Here is a 13,783-nt window from a genome sequence, read left to right on the forward strand (position 1 = left end):
AAGCAATTACTAAGTAAACGCCAATAAAAGAATTAGTGGAAAACATAAAATTGTAAAAGACTTGGTGTGAGAAGATTTGAAAAATTAGAACTATAATAACTAGTAACTATAAAAATTAAATTAACTATAATAATTTGTAATATGATGTTCTACGTTTTAGATATGAATATTCAAAACTTATTAGGTTACCTGATACTAGTTTTCAAAACGATGCAGAACTTTAACTGTTGCTTGGATCAAATTGGCATAGTATTGATATGATTTTTATATGTCCTATAGATGTTTATATACATTGTACTCTTAAGTTCATAATTAGCTATGCTATTAAGGCTTCATTGCGCTATTTTTATTTTTTTTTAAATATTTCTAGAAGAACATTAAGACGGCTATAATTTTTTAAAGAAATTATAGAATTAATCAACAAAAGGCTGAATTCAAAGCAAGTAATGTAACTTGAAAACAGGGACATAAAAAACATTGAGGAATGATACTCTTACCATAATATGAATGAACTGCTTAGCAAGTTGAGTGCCGTATGAGACCGTAAAGCTTTGGGAGTATGTGGCCGCATGAAGCCACAGTGGTCTCATACTATCGATGTGTAATTTTTGCCGCGTGGTGCCCAGCTGGCTTCACAAAGCGTATTTAAATGCATGGGATCTTTGAGTAGGCGGCCTTGGGATCCCGAAAATATGTTTGGCCAGTGAATAGTAAAGCCGACATGGCACCACGGGACAATTGGGTCAGTAGTTACGATTTTTTAAATTTTGTTTTTATTTCTTCTCTTTTTTGGAAATAAAACCATCTTAGATTCTTACAAATAAGCTTTATTGTCTCAAAAGCGAAATACAAAATATTAAAAAAAATTAGAGGTAATATTTTTTATGAAAAAAAACTTATTACATAAAAAAATTAAGTGGATTTTTTAACTTCATGAACTTCAAAAAAACAATCTAGGCAGTAAAATTTCTCGCATGACGTACATCTGAAGCAACTTTGTGGAGTTTTTGAAGCAGCGACTTTTTTTCCAAGCTCTTGGGTCATTTTACTGTAGCAAACTACACATCGACGTCTCTTATTTCATCCTACATCTTCAAGGCGGTGTTGTTCTTTATTACCTTCATTACGTTCTAGTGTTGGGTTTTGCGAATCTAATTTTAGCAAACCTTCGACAACTTCTTCTCTAAACGTTGTTATTGACATTTTATTTTGGGTAATTTCTTGGTAAGAAACAAACGCATTTACTAATGCTGTACCAGTTAAAATTTCAATAGCTAGCTTTCTATACCATTTCAGACTCTTTCTTAGGCTGCAGTTGTAGGATTTCATCTGGTCGGAGATATCAATGTACGCTTTATATTTATTATACTCGACAATAATTTTAGGCCTCTTCACATCTTTTCCTCTTCTTTTGACGTCCACCATGTCTAGTGCTCAGTGCAAGTACATCTCGCCGATCTCTCCACTTTTGAATTATCACTCCTTATCTACATTCTTCAGCCACGGTTTCTCCTACCTGTAACTTCTTTTGTGTGACATTTTTTGGGTTGAATTTTCGATTTGCCCTCAATGTTCCTAAAAGATGAGTTTTGCGATTCAAAAGAGCCAAAGCCAAGCTTACTGACGTATAATAGTTATCGGTGCATAAAATTCTTCCTTTATCTAAGAGATTATCCATTAAATCTAGAACAATTTTGGTTGGTACACTAACATTTTCCTCTTTTGATTTTCCACAATATACTTTAAAATCGTAAGTAAAACCACCACTAAGGCATAGTTTAAAAAGTTTGATACCAAACTTGTGTTTTTTGTTGCTAATATATTGTAAAAAAGACAATCGCCCTCGGAATGGCACAAGGGTTTCATCGATGCAGACATATTCGGAAAGCACAATGACTCGCTGGAAAATTTCATGGATTTCTTTTAGTAAGGGATTTAGCTTTCGCAACCTATCTTTGGTTATAACCTCATTGTTGCTAAAATGTAGCATTTTCAGAAGAAGTTGAAACCTATTCCTCGAAATTATTTCTAGCAAAAGGTTTTTGTAGATTTTCTTTTTCCTCCAATAGGACTGTTGTGTTGGAAATGGACACAAACCCATCCACATCAATACACCACGAAACTTTTCAATTTCTTCGTGATTTGTTGGTTTCCAGGTATGCACACGTGCCTTTGGATAAGCATTTTTTTGTTGAGACTGGGAAGCGTACAAATTAGTTTCAGTTACCTACAAAATATTGCGTAACATAATAGAAATAAAAACTAAATTCAAAAATACTTACAATAACACAACATTTTATAAAATTCATACGGCGTCTTTTCATAGTTATCGTACATGTCTGGAACAAATCCCGAGTGATTTTCTGTAAACTTGATTGGTTTCAAAAAGTGGCCAGTCGCTGGTACCCAATTTATATCCGTAATTTGGCCACTTCCAGGTGAATCATTTTCTTCTTCATTGGAGTCAATTGGAGGCAATGATCGTATAACATTTTCTATGGCCTCACTAATTGAGTCAATTTGTGTGCTTGTACCCTTACGAGATGTACAGGGATCAACTTGTGTTGTCGTGGCCCCACGAGGGGAATCAACTTGTATTTTTTTCGTTTGGCGCTTTATTTTTCTGGGAGGCGAATCCATTTCACTATCATCTGATTCCTCAGAGGAACTTGATAGTTGATATTTGTCGGAAGATGCATCATTTTGAAAGGCATCATCTTCTTCATCTGACAACATTTCCTGCCATAAGGTATCTAGGCGCTTTTGCTCTTCTTCGTACGACATTGCTAGTTACTACACGTGAAACAAAAACCGCTATTCACTACAAATACTAAATTGAACTGAATTATTAGATTTCCTAACGATCCGTCGCACGCTTCTAAAGGCCAGTATAGCGGACCAAACACGTTTTACGCATATCTTTTGATTACATTCCACTCAATATTGTTTGGGCTACTGCATGTCACGTTCCTTGTTGGCGTGCGGTGGGGATACGGACATAACCGACCGTGGTGACACATTGGATTCATGCGGCCACCTGAACCTTTGAATTATTTCCAGGCCTCGTGAGACCAATGTGTCACCATAAAAAAAAATCCAAAAAGTACAAACTTTTAAATAAAAAAACATTATTTTTAAAATTATATTTTAACTATTATGTAATTGTAAGCACTATTACATATAAAAAATGTAACGGCCTCCGGGACCATTTTTTTTTAATGGCGGCACTCAACGTGTTTAGAATGGTTGATCAAAACGTAAACTAACTCATAAAATGCATATGTCACAAAAGTATTAAAGCTAAAAACTACCCAAGAATATAGCCTTAATAAACATTTAACTAGATCTTATTCTCTCCAAGAGTTTGGTGGTTATTATAAATACAAATCAAAATAAATAAAATAGTTCAACTTATCTGAATCAGTTTTTTAACCAATTTTATAATTAAAACCATTAATAATAATTTTAAAGGTTTTATTAAAAAAAACTCATATATTTGAATAAGTGTTCAAGATACATTTGAACTGTATTATTTATTTTCTAATTATACATTATTCAGAAAGTAACCTTTCCTTTTAGTAAAAAAACTCTAACGTCCCAGATTACATCTTCTTAACACAGTTATAACATACATAATTAGGAAGCTCAAAACAACTAAAAAAATCTTAATATCTACCATAATAATCCAAAGTCTTGCTATTTTTAGTAAGCGAAAAAATCATTTCAGTACAAACTCAAAACTACGGATGTTGCGCTTTTTAATCCTATCCATAATCTGAACTAAAATCCTTTTTAAGTTTTATTTTAATGAGATGAAATTACTCAACTGCAAGGAAAGCAACTACAAAGTAAAAGAAATGTATAAAGGACAACACTTCGTTAAATAAAAGGATGCAGCTTAGTCAGTCTCTCTTAGCTTAATTTTAACTCGAGATATTTGCTTTGCCATTTTAAACCGTAGATTTGCTTACTGTCTTATATAAACAAGAAGACGGAGATAGGAGTTTAAACAGAAAGTAAATCAAAACCTTTGGTAAAATTGACAAGAGACGTAAAGTAAACATCTTATAAATAAAAGACTTAATCTTAATTTTATATGTGCATAACTTAACTGGATATGGTTATCTTGTAATTAAAAACATTTGTTTTTGTTTTCTACAGCTCTTAAGATATTTATTTAATAAGCTGATTAAAACTCTCTGAGTCTGAAAAATCTAACAAGTTGAACAATGGGCACAACTGAAGCACTCTTATTCTTTTCGTTTGCGTAAAATGTCGTCTTGAACAAAGGCTGGAAAAATAAAACTTAACAAAATCAGCAACAAGGAGGGATAAAATCTTAATTAAAATTAAACTTCCTCAGTATCTGGCGATGCGGAGAAAAGGAAGCCGCATCAAAGATATTCGCGAAATTCTTTGTAATTACAATGGTTTTTGTCGGGGATCGTCAACGTAAATTAAACATAAATATTTTCCCTAAAATTAAACTTCCAATATGACACAGAAGATAAACAGCAATTTCGAAGGCGAGAGCTTAGCTTTCAGATATTCTCCTTTAACCGATTGCTAAATGAACTGGTAAATACTTTGATAACATCGTTAAAGAAAGTTCGAGTGAAACTGGAAAGGACGACTTATACGAAACAAAGATTCATATCAGAGAGTTTATGCGTTTATCGCTAAATTGGGTACAAAGTCTTTGATGCTGTATTTAATGAACATTTAAAGTGCCTACGCATACAGAGTTGCTGATGTGTATTTTTTATAGTCTTAAATTTACACAGTTTTCTTGAGCAAATAAGAAAGCAAAAGAGTTTTTTATTTCTTAAGAAAATGTCTTTTTTATTGCAATGTTAGTAATTTTGCTTATATTCTCTTATAGGTTTGACGTATTGGTAAATGGTGGAGGAGCCGTAACACTTCAATTTCAAAGATCTCCATTTAAGCCCAAGACGATTACAGTATATGTTCCATGGAATCAAATAATTGTTTTACCGCCGATTCATATGCAGCTTGCAGAGGATAGCGAAAGTCATCATCTGATAACGTAAGCATTATTTATCGTACATAAAATGTTTTTTTTCTACTAATGCGGGACATAAAATAAATAAGTAAAACTTAATTCTAAATAATAAAATACACAGTCGCAGATATAACATCATTAATTTATATGCTTATATAGTTTGTTTGGACCTTTCCGTTTACTTGCCGATATCTTTGGTGCTGTTGTTGTGGTCTCATCTAATTTGCATGCAAAACGTATTGAAGCTGCTACTCAACTGCTTGAATAATATATGCTTTTTTTGCGGTCGGTTTTAAAAGTTTGGTGTTCATATTTTATGAAAAAAATGTCAATAAGTTACATATTCTCTTAGTTTTTGTACTATTTGCTTTTTTCATGGGGTTACATTTTCCAAGGTATTTCCAAATTCTTTCGAGGGTCTTTAAAAGTGACCGCGTTTTATGAAACTCTAATTAGTTTCGTTGTTTACCTTGAAAACAATTAAGCGTCAGTCAACGCGATTCAGGTGAATGTTTTGACATTGAAAATCAAAAAAGCGTGTCGCCTGGCATAAAAGAGTATTCCTGGAGTAAGTATGTTCCGGAAGAAGTATTTTCGTGAAATATGTTGCAGTTAGCGTCATAAGTGGGATGCATTCAGACCACGAAAAGAACTTTGAGTCACAAGTTTGCTAGTTGCTGAGAATGAGTAAGACTCGCCCATATCTTTAGATGGAATGCTTGGGAGATTTAATCGCACATTTGAAACGAATTTAAGAATTGTAGTAAACCAACTGGGATTCTGTATACAACCAGTTCTATTGGCATAACGATCTGTCCACGAGTCTACTGGAAAAAGCTAGGCAAAAGTCTTCATGGATGAACTTCGTTTACCTTTTATTGAACCGATTGACTTGACCCGACAAGCTTCAAAACTTTGATAAGTATGTCGACCATCTATAAGAGTATTTGCAAATCATTTATGATTAGGCAAGAGATAAACCTAATAAGTTACATCATGAAATTACGTTATGACATAATAGCAAATTCTACCGGTTTTAATCCTGCAGGACAAAGGGCAAATAACCAAAGCTTCAGAAGAATTGGGAAGGTGCGTTTTATGTGGTCACCAGAATCAACGACATAGTGTACTATGGGAAGTCCGATTACAAAGATGAAAATCATAAACATTATCTGGCTAGCGCCCTATAATGACTTGGATGTCTCCCATCTTTGGCACTGGAAATGTTGATCGATCAAATTTCAAAGGATAGCAGTGCTATGAAAATGTAAATAAGTTGATTATTATTTTGTACTATTTTGCTCTTAATTAGTAGTCTAAATTTTGTAAAATTTGTATACTTGCTTGCTTTGACTGTGAGTATTTTTTTAAATTATATGGTATCAAAAAAAATTTATGATATTTTAATCAGCTTTGTTCTTTATTTTGTAAACAATTAAATGACAGTCAATGCTAGTCAGGTCAAAGTTTTGATGTTGAAAAAAGAATTTGTTTCTGATATGGGAGAGTATTTTTGGAATAAGTTTATTCCAGAAAAAAATGTGTCCTGAAATACGTTACAATATTTATATTTCATTATACTAATATTTCATAATTTCTACATTAAAAAATATTTAAATCAAGTTGTTTATTACACATTAAAATTTGTGTGTTCCTATGTGTGCATTTAAAATAATATTTTTATTAATTTAATAAAATATTGGAACAATTCAAAATCCTTTGTAATTATAATATTGTAACTTAAAAGTATGTATATTACTATTCCTTTAATAAATTTTAATTGTGAGATATAAGCAAATGCATAAATATGTAATTTTGTTAAGGGTCTTTTAAGTGGCATAATACATATATGGCCCTAGTTTAGCGCTTAAAATATTTTGGCATTTTTCTGTATTTTTTTACGTTTCAGTTTGACATTTTCTACACTAATGCAAAAATTAAAATTATTTCATGTACAATTTGGTACTTATATTTTTTTCTGTTTTCTTTCTTTGTAGGAAAAGTTTTGTATCTTCAAATTTATATCCGTCGGAATGGCAAAATTCATAAAATATATAAATAATAATTATTAAATATTTTATATAATAACTAAATATATTCATTTTAGAATCCTAATCATTCTCGAATATTGAATGAAATGTTTGAGAAATATCGATCTGCTTTTAAGAATCTGGCTTTTAAGCCATTTTGTTATGAAAGTTCTTTTTAACGTTTTGCATCCCAATCACTAAACGCTGACTGATTCGAATTAGTCATAGTTTTTTTATACATCATGACCTTAATGGCGGGGGAGCCAGTGTGGCGACGCAGCTCTACTGGCAGTAGCGCATTATTGTCCTTTGTTAAGACTTGTGTTAAGTTTTGTATTTCTTGTTTAATATATAAAGTTTCATATATAAATCAAAAGATGGAGATCTTCTTGTGATCCGCCAAACTGCTCATGGAAATTTGATGATACTCAATGAGTCAGTATTGTCTTACTTAGTAAGACGTTAGCAGCTGGCGATTCAAATTGTATTAGAATAACCTTTTATTTCTTTAAAGAATCCAAATTGCCTACACTCCTAAATACTTGTTTAATAGAATAATTAATTTAGCCTATTTATTATTGAGTTTCTAACCCGCTTTAACATAGATTTTGCTATTAGTTCAGATTTTTTTTTAAATATCCGAATATTGTAGGATATATATACGAATATATAAATTAAAGCAAAGTAAAAAAGTGAATTAAAATTAGATATGATGTATGTATTCTATTAAATAAACATCAGCACTAGCTATTACGTTATGAGCTCTCTTTTACACCAATCGATAACCAGCTGAGATGCAAGACGCCTGACGTTATTGGCATGTTTATTAATTTTGCAAACGCTGTATCCATTGGCAATTTCCCTAATTTATTCTTCAGCGTTCCATTATCGTAGTGCATATATCTATATTTTCAATGTATACTTGAGCACATTAGCAGTTGACAGTAAAGAACTATAATAATCTTCGTTTCTCGTTTTTATTTGTGTCTACCCAGAATTTTTCTATGTGGTATTTAGGATCTTTCAATTATTTAGTTTCTTATATGCCAAAGCTCTGGATTGCATTATCATATGACTCTGATCCCATTAGTATGTAGGGGAATTTTTCAAGTATTTTAATGACTTTTCTAGTTTTGCCTGGACTTATCAATAGAAGATCGTTAAAGAAGAAGAATTATCTTTAAGAAAGAAGTTCATCCCTCCATGAAGAGATTTTCTATTATTGAACTTAACGGACTATTTATTCCACTTCCAAAAAGCTGCTGGCGTAAATTGCCTTATCAAGACCTCATAATGAAGATAAGTTATGATGCTAAATTCCGAATGGTAGCTGGGCTTTATTGTGCAAGAATTCTATATCAAAATTAACCAGATCTCTAATTTTATGACTATTTTTAGTTATAAAATTATAGTCGTCTGGTTGTTCGCGCATGTAAACAATGTTTGTGATAATCTTTGACCCCGCCATCTGTGTGCGTTCTATTATATAATTCTTGTGTGGAAGAGGCCGTCAGCTGCTAAAATTTATCGGGAGTTATGTCTGCAAAAACAAGCCTATACTTGCTGGGGAAGGGAACAAAATTACCCTAATATAGATTCAAGAAATGAGGCGGCTGCAGGCTTGCCAAAAAAGGAGCAGAATCCAACCTGTTCGGTCCAGAACCAGCACAAGGCATTGCCTACAATACGGCAAAACACACAATCTCAAATCTGGTGCAAAACAAAGCATAGCACTACTGGGAGGAATTACCACGATACAACCATGCGAAAGCTTTTATACTGGGCTTTGTGTCCTTACTTTTGTTTTTGTTTTATACTGGACCTAACAAGGAAGGAAACTGATACCATAAGGGAACTGAACAGGAAGCACCTAAAAGCCCTAATGAGAATATATACCGGCCACTGCAGACTGCGTGAATAGGATTGGTTTGGCGGAAGTCTCCGGATGTAGACTATAATGAAAGACAAAACTACAGAGCACATCCTATGGAGATGTCCGGTACTAGAGAGAATCAGGCAGGTCATATTCGGCAATGCCTTACTTAAAACGGAAGATATTAAGAATGCTTCTCCCAGTCAAATTATCAAACTCCAAAAGATGGCGGACTTGGTTGGGGAAGTATAAACACCTAGTAGTGAGCCACAATAGACCTGGGGTCGCAGTGGGGGGATACAAGATATCCCACTCACAACAAACCTAACCTATATCTAGTTTATAGACCTAAAGTTTTGGTTGAAGAAAAAGTTAGACAATGGTGCCATGATTTTAAAAACGGATGAACAAATGTCCATTACGAAGAGCGAAGTGGCAGGTGATCATCGGTCAGACCCGATATACAGGGTGAGTTTTTTAAAGTGTTACAATGCGATATGTCAAAAGCGGCTGCAAATTTTTTTTTTGACATTTTGGTGACATTTCAAGTATACCGGGGGGCACTTTTTGTGATATTTTTGACATTTGTCCCTTCACCCCCCTAAGAGGGGGGGGAGGGTCACTTCCTTATTTTAAATGGAATGACGTGTTTTTTATTCTTAAATACGAATCTACATAAAATATGAAGTCTGTTTACAAAAATTTTTTAAAATTGCTCTGCTGGTTACGGAATTATGATCAAAAATGTTTTGATTAAATTTAAAAATAATTCGAATATTCTACTACAATAAAAACAAATTATTTCCTACTTTTTAACTATTTATCGTCTATGTATTATGCCTAAGGAGCTGTTCGAAGTGACCGCCTTCGACTTCCAAACACTTTCTTATCCTTTCTTGACATGAGTTTCGTACCCGCTGTAACATTGCTGGTGTCACTAATGAACAAGCAAAACGAATCCTGTTCTTCATGTCCTCTGGAGTTGTAGGTGCACTAGCCATTACTTTGTCTTTTATAAATCCCCATAAAAAAAAGTCAAGGGGGGTCAAATCTGGCAAACGAGCAGGCCAGTTGACAGGACCACCTCGACCAATCCACCTGTTTTCAAAAATCTCATTTAAATAAGTACGGGCCTGTATGGCATAATGGGGTGGAGCTCCGTCCTGCTGAAACCATACGTTAGGATTTAAATTTTGGTTTAGTAGACGAGGTAACTGATTTCTTAAAAAATCTGTGTAGACCTGTCCATTTAAATGACCTTGGAAAAAATGCGGACCAATAACTCTATCCTCGAAAATACCACACCATGCGTTCACAGACCAGGGATGTTGATTTGGTACAGTTCTCATCCAGTGAGGATTATTTGCTGCCCAGTAATGCATGTTGTGCCTGTTTACCTTTTAGAAAAACAAACAACCAAAACTTGAATATGTTCTAATTTAAATAAGTTAAATCTTACCTGCCCGCAATTATTAAAAGAAGCCTCATCAGAAAAAATAACGTTTCTCAAAAAATGGTTATTTTCACGCATTTTTGTTGAAATCCAAGTGCAAAAATTAATTCGATTCTCAAAATCATGTCCGTAAAGCTCTTGATGAAGTGTAATGTGGTAAGGATGAAACTTGTACCGGTGCAGAATTGTTATAATTGATGATTGACTAATTCCAGCATCTAAAGCAAGCCGCCTGGTACTGATTTGAGGATCAATAGCTACTGCTCCTAATACAGCAACTGCCTTATTTTCATCTGTTTGCGTTTTAATCCGATTTCGTCGTTTACTTTTTAGACTACCAGTCATACGACTTCTGGTCTCCAGTCTCTTAAAGGCCATATGAGATTTTGGAATATCCGGAAACCTCTCGGCCCACACTACTGCAGCCTCCCTATAATTTTTCTGCACTCCCCCAAAATTAACAACATATCTACTTCTACACTGAAATTCGTTTCCATTTTTTTCTTTTTAAACACAAGTTACTTGTTAATAACACGTCAAAATTTTTATGTGACACTGCTTGTTATGTTGCCATGGAAATCCTACTGTTACTAGGATTTTCATTTCCATCCATACTAGTAAAATAAACAGTAGGATTTCTATGGCAACCGGCTGTTATTATGGTAAAATATTCGAATTATTTTTAAATTTAATCAAAACATTTTTGATCATAATTCCGTAACCAGCAGAGCAATTTTAAAAATTTTTTGTAAACAGACTTCATATTTTATGTAGATTCGTATTTAAGAATAAAAAATACGTCATTCCATTTAAAATTAGGAAGTGACCCTCCCCCCCTCTTAGGGGGGTGAAGGGACAAATGTCAAAAATATCACAAAAAGTGCCCCCCGGTATACTTGAAATGTCACCAAAATGTCAAAAAAAAATTTGCAGCCGTTTTTGTCATATCGCATTGTAACACTTTAAAAAACTCACCCTGTATATTTTTTCCCAGCCCATTGAACATTTTTAATGTGTTGTATTTTGTAACTGCTAAAAAATATATTTCTTAAAATTTTCTTTTATTTTATCTAACAACATATAGTTTGAGTCGAATCAACGGAAATAAACTTTTCAGAATAAAAAAATTCTTAACAAAAAAGTTAAAAAAGAAAAAAGCAACTTGGCAACGTAGAATACCTGATATGCTTACAATGCAAGTATCCGTTGTTGACACGTTGCGTTGTCTTTCTTGACATTCTTGCGGCATTTATTACTTCGAATAAGCGAAAAATTTGCCACATTATAATAATATACTTAATTACATATTTCTATTAATAATTTCCTAAAAAAAAAGAAGCGAAAAACCTTAATTTTCGTATTCAATCCTTCAAAAGATATTTCACAAATATTTTGTTTTTCTTTTATTATAACCCAGTAGGATGACAGCTACCTCACCTGTGAGAGGTACGATTTGATTTTCCTTTTTTCCAATATATGTGATCCACTTTACACTTATTTATCATTTTCCAGCAAAAAGGTTACTAAAATAAAAGGTACTGAAATTTACTTAAAATATCCTTTTAATATTAATACCATTCAAAAGGTACACCATCCCAACGTAAACAACGACTGTGATCAAATACCTTTACCAAGAGATCTTCCGGCGAAATTTTAAGCGTTGCCGTTCTGTGTGAAAACAGCAAAATATTAATTATTATTAGTTATAAGTATAAAATAAATATAGTACAAAATAGTTCTGGTTATTAATCAAATTTTATCCTTTCTCTTGCCTAATAATAAATAATGATTTAATTTATGCTAATTATAAAAATTTATTATATTATTTTTCTTTTGTTAAAATTGAGTAAGCACTAGCAACGTGGAGTACTAAGCAAGTTTATCAACAAATTATCCCCTCCGCCTCCTGTGTAGATAGTGCGCTCAATCCAAAACAGCCATGTTTATTCTAGTGTATTCTAATGTTCTAAGGCCGTTACGAGCAATATGAAGATTATTTGTTTTCCCGCATAGTTATCATGGACGAGAAGTGAATATCCTACAATAATGTAGAAACTGAAAAAATTTAGCAAACTTTGTACACAGTCGAAAATTAATGGTTACTCTCAAAATAATAAGATGTGCGATCAATCAACAAACGATGCGGGAAACTGTCTCTGGCGTAGTCCTTGTTTACAATAACGCGGGTCCTCATATTGTTGCTAAATTCAAGAAAAATCAAGATTTTCGTTCGAAACTCTTTAACCACCCTCCGTATAGTCTTGACGTCATACCCAGCGAAACAGTAGCTCGATGGACGAACGTTGTGAAACCGAAAAAGAATTCAAAAATAGCATTGTCAACTTCGTTGCAAACGGTTCGTTCGCAACGTTGGTTCAACACTTAAGCGGCCAAGCTTCTATGCAGAAGGGTTAAAGAAGCTTATATAGCGGTACGAAAAATGCTTAGAAGTGAAAAGCGATTATATAGAGAAGTAAAGTAGGCTTGTAGCTAACTAAAAATACGAATTATATTATATTGTGTAATAAGTTTTGAAAAAACGTCACACCCATGTGCAAAGACCCGATTTCAGATATGTTGCGCACCATACTTTTTCCTGCAAATCACAAAATAACTAAAGTCGTTAAGTCATTGCAAAGTGATTATTGAGGAAATGTTGGTTGACGATGGCTCCACAGATTCCAGTATTTTATTGGATACTTGTATTTTGTTTCCAACGTATTTGCTAATATATCCTTCAGCAATGGCACTGAAATGAGGTGCTTCAAAAGGAGCAAGTCACCCCCTGCATTAACTAATGGCGTGGCAGATGATCGCCGAAAGCAGTGCCTGGTGTATTTTTGTAGATTCGGAAGATTCGGCGACTTTTCTTGCGATTTTTGTTAATACCAATAACCTGCGATAATTAAGCAAAAAACCTTTTTTCTACTATATTTTAGAGACGAAGACATTTCTTGCAAATTTCATAAAAAGTACCTGTTGTACCTCAGTTGTTAATCTGCAGAGCTCGTCCCGCCTACAAGCTCCTGTTAATCCAATTGCCACGGCAGCATAAGAAGTTGAGAGATACTAAATTAGTTTTTAATTTATTAATATTATTATTTGAGTAGAGTACCTTAAAAGGTAAATATTTATAGGCTGGAGCAGTAGATAAGAACCTATAAAAATCCTTTTCAGTGATAATGGTGGACTTCTTTGGAATATAATGTTCTAATTTTGTTTTTAAGAAAGTAACCAACTTATTATAATTACCCAAAATCAACTTTGTGTTCTTTAGCATACTTTTCAACATTGAGTATTCGGACCAGAGAGTGGACGGCTTTTAATTAAAATTAGGGGAAATCTAAAAATTGACCTAATTTCATTTTAAACAATATGATACTGATAATACGTTCCGCCAGAAA

General features: G+C 33.3%; 1 protein-coding gene across 7 annotated transcripts in view; it reads left to right on the plus strand.

Annotated features, from left to right (window-relative positions):
* The window catches only part of LOC126738818 (teneurin-a), a 1,182,227-nt gene that overhangs the window by 1,097,700 nt on the left and 70,744 nt on the right, over positions 1 to 13,783 (plus strand). For all 7 annotated transcript variants that reach the window (XM_050444260.1, XM_050444261.1, XM_050444262.1 and 4 more), the window contains one exon: positions 4,883 to 5,047. In XM_050444260.1, the coding sequence (XP_050300217.1) occupies positions 4,883 to 5,047 (165 nt within the window). The remainder of the gene's footprint in view (positions 1 to 4,882; positions 5,048 to 13,783) is intronic.

This window comes from Anthonomus grandis, chromosome 7, assembly GCF_022605725.1.
Source record: "Anthonomus grandis grandis chromosome 7, icAntGran1.3, whole genome shotgun sequence".
Lineage (NCBI taxonomy): Eukaryota > Metazoa > Arthropoda > Insecta > Coleoptera > Curculionidae > Anthonomus > Anthonomus grandis.